The sequence below is a fragment of the Pelodiscus sinensis genome, chromosome 3 (genome assembly GCF_049634645.1).
Source record: "Pelodiscus sinensis isolate JC-2024 chromosome 3, ASM4963464v1, whole genome shotgun sequence".
Classification (NCBI taxonomy): Eukaryota; Metazoa; Chordata; order Testudines; family Trionychidae; genus Pelodiscus; species Pelodiscus sinensis.
Genome location: NC_134713.1, coordinates 43,970,059 through 43,983,550, shown reverse-complemented (window position 1 = coordinate 43,983,550; position 13,492 = coordinate 43,970,059). Strand labels below are relative to the sequence as shown.

Below are 13,492 nucleotides of genomic sequence, written 5' to 3'. Positions count from 1 at the left end.
AAGATCATCATATCTCTTTGGTGGTCAACTTTTAAATGTGTATTGTTTTGATAATGGAAGAGTTTTACAAGTAATTTTTTTTAACTTTTTTTTTAAAAGAATACATCAAGAAATCAGGAAAGAAACCTTGATACCTTGCATAATTTTGTGTCCCGTGCCACTGGAGAGCTTATCTGGCTGAATGAAAAAGAAGAGGAGGAGGTTGCATACGACTGGAGTGAAAGAAACTCCAATATATCAAGAAAAAAGGAGTACCATGCAGTAAGCATTGCTAATGTCATCCAAAAAGAAATAATTATTTGACCCTTAATAATGTAATGAGTTTCTAAAATAGATATTTTTTATTTGGAAAAAAAGGATTTAATGAGAGAACTTGAGCAAAAGGAAGAAGTTATTAAATCAGTTCAGGAAATAGCAGAGCAGCTTCTCCTTGAAAATCACCCTGCAAGGCTAACTATTGAGGTAAGTCAAGAATTGTAGCACGTCAACCAGAAAAGTCTTGAGACTTAAGTCTTACTGTCTTTGTGATTGTTTTGGTGATGAGCTATTTCTTAATAAGTTCAGACAGTAAGCATTTTTTCTTTTCGACGTCCTGCTGTGTCTCTGTATTTCACTTTCAATAAAATATGTGTTTTAAAACATCTTGGTTTGTACTTTGCGCTAGTCGACACTGCTGTTTAAGTAAATGCCCTTACATGATTCAGGTATATGAAAATGACTTAAAGCGGCATCCTTATCATGGTATCCAGACAGGAAAGAACTCTCCTGTCATCATAGCATGTCTTCACCACACGTGCTACCGCGGAGCTGCTGCATCAGTGCATTTCTGTTGCTGTAGTGCAGTATTGTAGATTTGCCCTTAGTCAAAACTCCAATGGAAATGTAAGAAGGAGGAGTAAGGACTTCAGGATTGGCCCTTAGAACCATATTTTGCCTTCAACCCTCATATGTAGTTTCCACTGTTGTATATGGGAATCTCACATACAGATTGAAGGCCCAGAATAGCCCTTAGTTTGTTTTTGTCCCTCTTTGAGCTGGAAAAGGTCTCCCTATAGTATTTCCAGTCATAAATATTTTATCATATTGCTTCCTTTTAAGGTCTGGGATTGGTTTCCTGACCTTATTGTGAATAAATTACAGAAATTGTTTGGACATTGGAACGTAACGAAGTGCCTTGAGTTAGTTTGAACTTGAATCAGGTTTTATGTTGTAGGTAATCTGTTTAGATTAAAACAATAATGTAGCTCCTGGAGGTGCTTTTACAAGCCTCCAAAAGAGAGTGCCAGATTATTCTTGACGTGAGTATCTGCAGGGAAAACAGACAGTAAGGTGCTGCCAAAGTTATAATACAGGTGGGTGAGCTAATCAATTCAGAGATCAATACCAACTCTGGGTTGTATGATTCATTAGTTTAAAGAGTTTATTTTTTGTAATATGGGAACAAATGAAAAGCCCTTTCCTCCCCTTACATTCACTTGAATATGGTTAAAGAGTAAAAAATACTTTTTTAGCATGGAAATTATTTTTTTTTAAAACTATGCTGTTACTAATATATTTATCACTTAATATCAGCGTAATAAATATATATACTTCATAGACAAGCCAGTATGGTGACAGATACATATGTGAAAGTTGTGGTCTTTACATTAAACTTTTTATACATAAAATATCTGCCTCTAAATTTCCTAGTATGTGCAGATAACAAGATTTAATCATTTTAATTAGGCAGTATGGGGTGTTCACTGTGCAATAATGGATCAGTTCTACCCAGTCATTGGAAGACAGTATGACTTCTGTGCCAGTCAGATTGGACTGGCTCTAAAGGAGATACTTCTGATTGACTTAAAAATATTTAGATTGCCCTCTGCTGGCCAATATTAGGGAAACATGCTCAGTTTTCTGTAGTAAAAGCATCGTAAAAGAGTCAACAGCATTCTTGTAAAGTTAAATTTATTCTTAAATGTTATGCAAAAGTATACACATTACACTTTAGGGCTTCAGAAAACTTTATTTATTGTCCTTATTGCACCAAATTTTATGATTGATTTTTTTACTCGGGCAAAACTAGTGTTTGAAGGATAGTTGTGTCTACATAAGGATGACAGGACAAACTCTTTTATTTGTAACACTGTTCTTATTTTTTTCTAAAGTATGCAAGAGTGTACTTATTTTAATTTCAGCACTTGTTCCAAAATGCTATCTTTTTAAATCTTTAAGGCCTATAGAGCTGCAATGCAGACACAGTGGAGCTGGATTTTACAGCTTTGTCACTGTGTTGAACAACACTTGAGAGAAAATGCTGCTTATTTTGAGGTAAGTAAGTAAAAAATGCAGTTTGTAACACATTAAAGCATGCCTATAATCAGAAAAAAAGTTATGGGAAGGTCATTTGAGAATCATGGTTATCCCTTCTCAATAGCTTTCAGATTGGATTTGCTCAAATTTCCCATTTATAACTCGTATATGGGCCAGATTCCAAGGTAATATAAAGCGGTATAGCTCCATAATCTTCAGTAGAGCTATCTCAGTTTATACCAAGGGAGCATTGGGCCTGATATTTTTCTGAATGCCAGAGCTACAAATAAGCTAAGGATATGAAAAAGAGGCAACATTCTTTCTGCCTCTGAAATCATAACAGTTAATACAGCTCCTGCAGCTTGATTCAAGTGGCCAGGCTTGTTGATTATGAACAAGATAGAACAGAATTGAGCTCATTCTTCCAAGTCTGTACAAACAATAGAAAAACACACATAAGTGTCAGTATGTGGGAGCAGAAGGCCTGCCGTGAGGTGTTGTACTGAGTAAGGTTTTACCATGTTTAGTCATCTTTCTGACTATAGCTTCTCTTAAATGATTGGTAAATGATGATTAATTTGCTGGAAGGTATTGATAGACATTGTCTGACTTAGAAAGAACATTACGATTTTTTTATATTTAATATATAGAGAGTATCCTCCACAGTCTTAAACCGTGTAGAGTCATTTATGCCAGTGCAACATGAGTGAATGTAAATTGGAACAAATCAGAATGGTAGGATTTTACAGCTCACCCACTTTGTGTTAATGTAAATGAGTACAAAAGGCAAAAAGGAAATGGAAAATCAGGCTCCATCTAACCTGTATAAATGCTCAGAGGAACATGCTACTTTGTATAGTGTGTGTGCTACAATATAACTTTTATTTCATAATCTGTTTTTTAAAAATCTAAATAGTTGTAAATTCCAGAAATAGCAAGAATCACTGTTTGAAAATCATTTTCACTGGAATAGTATTTAACTAATGTATAGACATAGTGATACTTATTGCGCTTTTGAGATAGTATGTGCAGAGTAACTGATTTTTCATGATGCATTAGTGGTGTATGTCTGCCTCTAAACTACAAGAAGACAATCACTTGAAATTCAAAATATTTTAAAACATCTCTAAAACTATCTAGTACTTTCTTCAGACAAGAACTTTAGTTTAGCAGTTTGTAGATATTTTAGTGTTGTTTTTAATTAAAATACGTGTCTTACCTTAGTTTTTCAATGATGCCAAAGAAGCCATGGACTACTTAAAAAATTTAAAAGATGCCATACAACGAAAGTACAGTTGTGATAGGTCCAGCAGCCTCCATAAACTGGAAGACCTTGTTCAGGAGTCCATGGTAAGAATTCAAGAATCTTATTGACAAAAATTCAGATTAAACAAGTTGTATAACATCTCTCTGGATTTGAAATCAAATTTGTAACTACTAAACTAAACCAACAAAAGGGAGGTAATGTAATTATTTACTTTCAGAGTGTCTAATTAAACAAGTTTATTCATTTGTCTTTGTTTACTGAATACTTCTGTGCTCTTAAAATACTTTTTAAAACATAAGCAAATATTAAAGGAAACTGATTACTTTATGGTGCCTTTTCTGTGCAAGTGAAACATACTATTTTGAAAAGACAAAAGCGTCAAACCATTAAAGAAGAAGCATTGAGTTCTGGCCATCTCTGATATTTTGTTATTTTCTTAATTGCTCTATAGGAAGAAAAAGAACAACTGTTGCAGTACAAAAGCACAGTAGCTGGCCTTGTGGGGAAGGCAAAGGCAATAATTCAGCTGAAGCCAAGGAATCCTGATAGTCCACTCAAAACATCCATCCCAATTAAAGCCATCTGTGACTATAGACAAATTGAGGTTAGAACCTTGCGTTTCCTAAAATCAGTTACAGACGTGAGGAGACAAGTAAAGTATCATTAATGACATGTTCCTGAAAAAAGCAAGACTGTCAATATCTTCTACCCTAGTAAACAGAGCAAATACTTGTGTTCTGAATTGTTATTGTGTCACTTATTTGGTGACACCATTTACAAAAGTGCTTTGTAAGAATAGTTTATAATGCTTAGCTCATTAAATTATTCTGCTTTTCTGTTAAAACTAGATAACCATTTACAAAGATGATGAATGTGTGTTAGCGAGCAACTCCCATCGTGCCAAATGGAAAGTCATTAGTCCAAGTGGTAATGAGGCCATGGTTCCATCTGTGTGTTTTACAGTTCCTCCACCAAACAAAGAAGCAATAGACACTGCAAACAGGTAGAAGCAGACTGAAAACAACTGAAAATGTGTAGTTCTTGTAATAAATATTTTAGTTTTTTTATTTTTGTAGGGAAGGAGTATTGTCTTGTGATTAGAACAGAGGAAGTCATTTTATTTTGAACTTATTTGTGTAGGTGGCTTATGTTAAAATAATGTATGCTCTTTTTGTTTTCTTTTTTCACCTGGGAATACATTTTCAGTCAGTATTTTTCTAATGTAACTGTGTTTGGACATTTCAGAATTGAACAGCATTTTCAGAATGTCCTCGCCCTTTGGCATGAATCACATATAAATATGAAGAGTGTGGTTTCCTGGCACTACTTGACAAATGAAATTGAAACTATTCAAGCTGGTAATGTTGCTTCGGTAGGTACTGTACCAGGCTGTGTCCATCTGAGTGTACCTTGGTAACTTAATAATACCCAGAAGATTGCAATTTCAGAAACGATTATCAATTGGAGAAGTTTGTAGCTCCGCACACATTTTGAATGGGGCAGCACAGTCTGCAGTGCCTGCTGTTTTTCCGTGTGCAGTACTCCATCTTGATATACACAGCTTTCACTCAGGCATGTAGTCTTCTTATGCTGCAGCTTCACCTGCTAATGACTGGGACAACTGCAAGCCTCATGCTCAATCTCTGAGGCCTGCAGAGGGATGCATTTGAGTTACCCCATGCTACAGAATTTTACTGTGGTATACAGTCTATATTATTCCAACAGTAAAGAGCTGATTCAGATTAGTTCTAAATAAAATACTGATTTAAATCAAAATATCAAACAGTACAGCTAAAACAATCTGTCAACAGCATCTGCATCTGTAAATTGTGTTTTACTTTTTTATTGCAAGACTTTATTTTACAATACAGGTTGTACCTCCCTAAATGGGGACTCTCTCCTCTGGCAACATCCATGGTCTGGCAGGATCATGGATGTAGCTAAACGAAAGAGCCCTGGGGCAGGAGGACCAGTAGCTGAGAGACCCACAAAAGGCGAGTCTGGTGATAGCAGGGCCATGACTTCAGCAACCTGGCAACAGTAGTGGGACCATGGAAGCGGGATGGGGCAGCTCAGCAATCCAGCTAGGGCTAGGGCAGCCCATGCATGCTGGCCCAGCAGTGCAGACAGAGCTGTGGAAGCCTGGCTGGTAGTAGGGCTGGGCCATGGCATCCCAGCAAGGGAAGCCTGCCTGGCAACCCAGCAAGGGCTGCAGCAGGTTGGCAGCCTGATCAGGGCTGGTGCCATGGCAGCGGGGTCAGGGCTGTGTGCTGCTGTGCCAGCAGTGAGGCTAGACCAGCAGTTATGGCAGTGGGCTGGGGCATCCATGATGCCTGGCTGGAAGTGGGTCCAAAGGAGCCAGTGCCGGGGAGGGACAACAGGCTGGCAAATTCCCTCATCCAGGTTGCCAGATCAGTGTGGTCTAACCTGTATTAAAATGTATCTTTGTTCAATTTGCTGCAAATAATATGTACAGTATGCATATTGAGACGTCATGCCCACACTTCTCACTATTTTTGATTGATACAAAGTAACTAGCAGCCTCCATTGAAAATGCCCTGCTTTTTACCTAGGATTCTATCAGTTGATTGCCACATGGCATGGGAGGAGAGATGGTTACGTTTAGTCCATTGCTGGCACAAACGATCAAATATGAATATGGAATAGATGAGGTTCTTTCTCTGAGAGTCCAGGAATATCAGTGGCTCAAGTGGGATCTCAGAACTGCACAGCTCTGTCTTATTAATAGCCAGATATAGCTGCAGTTTGATGTCTTTCACTCAGGATGCAGTGTTCTTTAGATATTGGGCAACTGGAAAACAGCATTATCTGTGCTGAAAGAGAGAGAAACCCAGAGCTGTGAATCATTAGTGCATTGAAGCCCTGGTAACCCATCTTATCTCAGGGGGCTTTATGTGTTTACATAGCCATTGATACAATTTCCCCTAGAGATGACAGAATTCATCTCCATATGGAAATACTTGGGGAAAAGGAATATCTGTCTATCTGGGATCTGTTGAGAGAGTGAGCAAAGTCAGATTAACGAAATACCATCCCTTTGTAGTTTAGTAGATGGGTCAGCAACACCTCATGATAAATAGTGGTAAACGCAATGGATAAATAAGGCACAGATGCTTCTCTTCTATGCATGAAGAAGACATGCCTGTGTTCTGGACACAAGCAATTGTAACTATAAAAGGTCACTGAAAGAGAAGAATATTTTAGAGTTGTTCACAAAAGAAGTTCTTTTTCCTGCATTTTCTGCACTACTATTTGTGTCACATTGGCATCTGACAAATTGTTTATCTCAGTGGATGTACAATTCTCTCCTACTTGGTAACGCACATTCCCTCCTGAAGCTCCCTTCAGGATACCATGACTTTACACAACCTTAGGTGTGCAAGTGCTTTAATGGCCCAAACTATGTTGAATTAAATATGTGTGATTAGAGAAGTGTATCACCTTTGTACGCATTGCCACAATGCCTGGCATTTATACACCTCCATACTTTATTTTAGATAAAGACAATGTTGCCAGGGGAACACCAACATGTTCTAAGCAATTTACAATCCCGTTTTGATGACTTTCTGGAAGATAGCCAGGTCTCCAAAATCTTTACAAGCTCAGATATAGCACAACTGGATAGGGAGGTTAATGTCTGCAAGCAGTACTATCAGGAGCTTCTTAAATCTGCAGAAAGAGGTAAGAGCAACTCACTGGAAAATGTGTAAGAGTCTCCTTAAAAAAAGTGCTTTTTGATGCATGATGAATCTTTTTCTTCCTAAGGGTAAGCTTTAGTCCACTGCATGCTTTATTATGTTAACTTTGCTAAGAGAGCAAACTATCATAAATGAATAAAGAGCTATCATTTAGAATCATAGAATCATAGGGCTAAAAGAGACCTCAGGAGATCATCAAGTCCAGCCCCCTACCCAAAGCAGAACCAATAACAACTAAATATCAAATATTGGAATAAATTGCCAAGGGAGGTGGTGGAATCTCCCTCTCTGGAGATATTTAAGAACAGGTTAGATAGACATCTGTCAGGGATGGTGTAGGTGGAGCTTGGTCCTGCCTTGAGGGCGGGGGGCTGGACTCGATGACCTCTCGAGGTCCCTTCCAGTCCTAGTATTCTATGATTCTATGATTCTATCCCATTTAAACAAGTTGCACTTTAATTTCCACCAGAGATGAGGTTGATTTGTTAGTACTACTCAGAGGTATAAAAAAAATTTCCTAAAAGAATAATTTACCTCTAGACCAGGGGTGGGGAACGTCTTTTTGGTCAGGGGCCACTGACCCACAAAAAAATTAACTGAGGTCCACACAAAAGTTAGAAGGAAAAAAAATTCCACTACCTCACTGATGTGGCCGCTAACTAAGAAGAAAAAAGACATTCCCCACATTTCCTTCTCACACTAAAGCAGTGGTTCTGGAGTGGGCCCCAAAATGAGTTCAGTGTGTGAGAGGAAGTGTGTTTGGGGTGCAGGGTTTGGATGTGAGTTAGGGTGCAGGAGTTGGTTGGGGATGGGGGGTCTGGTGGGAGGTAGGGTGCAGGAGTTCGTTGGGAGTGGGGGGTCTGGGTGGGAGGTAGGGTGCAGGAGTTGGAATGTTGAGTAGACAGAGAGAGGTTATTTTACCTCTGTATTTGGCTCTGGTGTGACCACTGCTGAAATACTGTGCTCAGTTCTGGTGCCCACAATTCATGTTGATAAACTGGGGACAAGGTTCAGAGAAGAGCAACAAGAATGATTAAAAAATCTGCCACAGAGCAAAAAATCTGCCATTTATTTTAACAAACAGAAGGCTAAGGGGTGACTTACTTAAAATCCATTAGTATTTACATGGGAATACATATTTAACAGTTGGCTCTTCAGTTTAGTAGAGAAAATTACAAGGCTAGAAGTTGAAGGTAGAAAAACTCAGACTGGAAATAAGGTACAGATGTTTAACAATGAGTGTAATTAACTATTGGAATAATTTGAAAAGGTTTGTGAAGGATTCTTCATCATTGACAATTTTTAAATCAAGGGTGTTTTTCTAAAAGTTATGTTCTAGGAATTAGGGGAAGTTCTGTGGATTGTGTAATACAGGAGGTCAAGCTAGGTGATCACAGTGGTCCCTTTTGGCCTTGGAATCCATGGACTGGATAGACATTAATCTTGGAAGTTCAAAAAAGATGATCTGGTAGTAAAAGACTAAGGGTTTGATCCAGTTCCCATTAAAATCAATTCCTGGGAGTTGAAACAGTGAAAGAACAGTAATATTTTGAGGTATTACAAAACTTGTTGTTAGTAGGAGGAGAACTATGGTATGGAAGTTATTTAGATTTATTTGCTAAACAATGCCCTTGTTTACTTCAATAGAGGAGCAGGAGGAATCCATTTACAATTTGTACATCTCAGAAGTAAAAAACATCAGACTTCGCTTGGAGAACTGTGAGGACCGTTTGATCCAACAGATTCGGACTCCACTGGAGAGGGATGACCTACATGAAAGTGTATTTAGGATCTCAGAGCAGGAGGTGAGTCTTTAGAAAAGAATGATTAACCTAGGAACTGGCAGTTTTCTAGAAGGAATAGTTTTCTCTTGAAACAAATGGACCCATATCCTTACATGTTATGGTTTTTTTAGAAAGGCCAAAGTGACTAATTACTCTGATATATTAATAGAGGTAAAGGAATTAATCAATAACCAGTCTTCAGCCTTTCTATAATGCAGATACATTCCTCACTTTTTCTACAAGGAGCACACGAATCAAAAAATTATAATAAAACAGACCTTTCCTCTAATTAATGTCTAAGTTCCGGGGTGGGCAATAATTTTTGACAGAGGAGCCAATCCAAGATTTTCATGAGTGGTCAAGTACCACACTTTTCTATGGAAGGTGTGTGGGGCACTGGAGCAGAGGTTGGGTGCAGAAGGGATCTCATGGTAGGGGATTGTGGTGAAGGAGAGGTTGTGGGATCTGAGAGGGGTTTGGATGAAAAGAAGGGGGTTGTGACCGGGGGGCAGGGCATTGGCGTGCAGAATCTAGGAGGGATATGAGTGCAGGAGAGAATTCTGGCCTTGAGGAGAGGTGTAGGAGGGGATGCAGGATCTGGAAGTGAGTTGTGGCCTGTGATGGGGGGATTGGGTGAGTTTAGAGGATTTGGGTGGTGATCTGGAGTTGGAGGTGCTTACCTAGGTGGCCAGGAGGTGCTTACCTAGGTGGCTTCCCACTGGCAGCCCAATGGGACCCTGAGACAAGCTCCCTGCCTGCTAAAGCCCCATGCTACTCAAAACGTCAGGCTGCTCCCTCCTTGTACATTTCTGTGCCATGCAGGAGCGGCTTGAGGAGAGCTGCTGGCAACTGGTGCCCTAAGCAGAATGCGTGATCGGTGCCCCTTCCTCTATAGCCCTCAATGACGTGACATCATCATTGGGCGCCGCGTTTAATATGGCGCCCTAGGCAACTGCCAGGGTTGCCTACATTCACGGACTGCCCCTGGTGCCATGTGCTGGGGAGAGGCTTTATGCACAACCCCCATCCCTGAGTATCATCTCTCAGCTCCCATTGGCAACTTCTGATTCCAGCCAATGGGAGCTGAGAGATTGTGCTGGGGCCAGATCTAGCCCTCTGCCATATCTCCCCCTCGCCCTTACCCCATCTAGAATAATGAACACTGTCAGGCTGATGTGGAATAAGAAAAAAAAATTACCTTCCATTTTATAGAAGCTAAAGAAAGAGATGGATCGACTCAAAGATGATTTGGAAATAATTACAGAGAAATGCGAAGAGTTTTTCAGTCAAGCTGCCGGTTCACCTTCCGTCCCAACTCTGCGTTCTGAGCTCAATGTTGTCATTCAGAACATGAATCAGGTTTACTCCATGTCTTCCATTTACATAGAAAAGTACGTAATTAACCATAGCATCTCACTTGCTGCATTTCAACATGTACCTATTTTGACCCACATGAAAGTAAATAGAAAAAAAAACTTAGTAAAGTTATAAATACAAATAAAATTGATCAAGGATGAGAGAGTTATTGAAGTCATAAATGTAAAAAAAAAAATGTAAAAAAAAAGGAGTACTAGTTATTACATATATGGCAAGACTGAAAAATATAAGCAGCTTGAATATCGTCAGTACATGATTAGCTAACAAGAGGTTACTGTTCCAGGTTAAAAACTGTAAATTTGGTGCTGAAAAATACTCAAGGAGCAGAAGCACTAGTAAAACTTTATGAGACCAAACTGTGTGAAGAAGAAGCAGTAACTGCTGACAAGAATAATATTGAGAACCTTATGGGTACATTAAAGGTATGAGTTTGCTAATTAATATTTATAAGTAAATCATAAAATAAAGTATAATAAAATAATGGTCTTTTTACAATAGCCATTTGGTTAGACTACATTTGTGGACTAGTAAAAGACTTGTCTGCTTTTAAGTAGACTATAAGTTTCAAGATTGCTGTTTAGACAAATCTGTATCCTCTTGACAAGCAGGATAAAAATATTTTGATTAGGTTAAGATAATTCTTCAGTAGTTTGCATTTTGCATGCACATAAAAACTCTGGCAGTGCTAGTATGAGCTGTGCACGTGCAAAATAAGAATGCCAATACACCTCACTCTGCAGTATTTTCCTCTGTACCTGTGTGAAATTATCTTGATCTGAGGCTCCAATGATGTGTGGCTGCAGCAACAAGGGAATTAATTATTTTTGTTTTATTGGAAGATACCAGGCAACATTAAGACTAGCTACCCTTAAAACTTTGTCTCTTTCTTTTAATACTGAGGCTACATCTACATTGGCATCCCTTTCCGGAAAAGGGATGCTAATGAGAAGAGTCGGAATTGCAAATCCGTGGGGGATTTAAATATCCCCCGCGGCATTTGCATTTACATGGCTGCCGCTTTTTTCCGGCTTGGGGATAAGCCGGAGAAAAGCGCCAGTCTAGATGCAATTCTCCGGAAAATAAGCCCTTTTCCGGAGGATTTCTTATTCCTACTTGAAAGGGCTTGAAAGTAGAAGTAAGAAATCCTCCGGAAAAGGGCTTATTTTCCGGCGAATCGCATCTAGACTGGCGCTTTTCTCCGGCTTATCCCCAAGCCGGAAAAAAGCGGCAGCCATGTAAATGCAAATGCCGCGGGGGATATTTAAATCCCCCGCGGATTTGCAATTCCGACTCGTGTCATTAGCATCCCTTTTCCGGAAAGGGATGCCAGTGTAGACGTAGCCTGAGGTTATTTTGCAACCCATGTGCTTGATTTGGATGAGCACTGGGAGTGCAATACCCAGGATTTTCAGTTCACAGCAGTTTCATAAGCATTTTGATATTGAAGATGTCTGAACAATCAGGAAAAAATGGATGTATAATTGGTTGATTTCCACAGATAGTGCTACAACTCTTTTACTTATCATTTATTGCATATTAGCAATGGAGATCTGAAGTGGATGAGAAAAGAGAGGTATTCCATGCCTTAGAAGACGAACTGCAGAAATCCAAGGCGATCAGTGATCAAATGTTTAAAACTCATAAGGAACGTGATCTTGACTTTGACTGGCATAAAGAGAAAGCTGATCAGCTGTTTGAAAGATGGCAAAATGTTCATTCTCAGATTGAAAACCGGTTTGTACCGCTTCATGTTGTAGTGTATTCAAAGCATCTTTTAGGCCTGTGGTTTTTCCTCATGATCCAGTTGAAGAAAATTTTTGATACCTATGATTCAAACTAGTGTGTGGGCTCCGGGGTGGGGCTGAGGAGGGGAGCTTTGGAGTATAGGAGGTGGCTCTGGCTTTGGGGGGGTCAAGGTTGGGGGCAGAAGGGGCTTACCTTGGTCGGCTCCTGGTCAGCGGTGCAGCAAGGGTGTTAAGGCAGCTTCCTGCCTCTCCTGGCACCATAGACCATGCTGCAACTCAGAAGCAGCCAGCAGCAAGTTCCCAGCCAATGGGAGTGCAGAGCCAAACCATGGGGTAGATGCAGTGCCCTGAACCCTGTCCCCCTAGGAGATGATCCTGTTGCCAGCCGCTTCTGCGGCATAGCACAGCCTGTGGTGCCAGAACAGAGAGGTAGACTGCCTTAGCACCCTGCAGCAACAAGACCCCATACCTGACATTCCACAACCCAGTACTGGATCGTGAACCATAGTTTGAAAACCACTGGTTTAGGCTATTGGTATTGTTTCTAATTTATCTTCTGCTTAAGCGATAAGAAATGAACATTAAGAGTTGTTGAAATGCATTTCTTAACTATTCAAGAAACTTTCTAATGTGGTGAATTATTATCTTTTATGTTCTGCTGCCATTGTTCACATGATCCCCTGCAATTTTTCCCCACACAGTGCTAAAAACAGCTACAGCTTGAAGTGTATGTAATGTCTTCAGTTTAACATGCTATATGGACTTTATTATAACACTTAATAGCTAGCCAGATAAAGCACAGATATACTGCCCCTTTTCCCCAGCAAAAATGCCTGCTGAATAGGGACCATAGACTCACAGAATACTAGTACTGGAAGAGACCTTGAGAGATCGAGTCCAGTCCCCTGCCCTCACAGAAGGACCAAGCACCATCTAGATCATACCTGATAGATGTATGATTGAGGGGGAACATGATAGCAGTTCTCAGGTATCTAAAAGGGTGTCATAAGGAGAAGGGAGAAAACTTACTCATCTTGGCCTCTGAGGCTAGAACAAGAAGCAATGGGCTTAAACTGCAACATGGGAGGTTACGTTGGACATTAGGAAAAAGTTCCTAACTGTCAGGGTAGTCAAACACTGGAATAAATTGCCCAGGGAGGTTGTGGAATCTCCATCTCTGGTGATATTTAAGAGTAGGTTAGATGAATGTCTATCAGGGATGGTCTAGACAGTATTTGGTCCTGCCATGAGGACAGGGGACTGGACTCGATGACCTCTCGAGGTCTCTTCCAGTCCTAGTATTCT

At 39.9% G+C, this 13,492-nt stretch overlaps 1 protein-coding gene across 31 annotated transcripts in view; it reads left to right on the top strand.

Moving 5' to 3' along the window:
• DST (dystonin) overlaps window positions 1-13,492 on the top strand; it is a 470,874-nt gene that overhangs the window by 258,779 nt on the left and 198,603 nt on the right. For all 31 annotated transcript variants that reach the window (XM_006110983.4, XM_025182427.2, XM_075923642.1 and 28 more), the window contains 12 exons: window positions 100-261; window positions 358-462; window positions 2,218-2,313; window positions 3,520-3,645; window positions 4,014-4,166; window positions 4,411-4,565; window positions 4,808-4,934; window positions 7,081-7,264; window positions 8,929-9,086; window positions 10,278-10,456; window positions 10,726-10,864; window positions 11,983-12,176. In XM_006110983.4, the coding sequence (XP_006111045.2) occupies window positions 100-261; window positions 358-462; window positions 2,218-2,313; window positions 3,520-3,645; window positions 4,014-4,166; window positions 4,411-4,565; window positions 4,808-4,934; window positions 7,081-7,264; window positions 8,929-9,086; window positions 10,278-10,456; window positions 10,726-10,864; window positions 11,983-12,176 (1,778 nt within the window). The remainder of the gene's footprint in view (window positions 1-99; window positions 262-357; window positions 463-2,217; window positions 2,314-3,519; window positions 3,646-4,013; window positions 4,167-4,410; window positions 4,566-4,807; window positions 4,935-7,080; window positions 7,265-8,928; window positions 9,087-10,277; window positions 10,457-10,725; window positions 10,865-11,982; window positions 12,177-13,492) is intronic.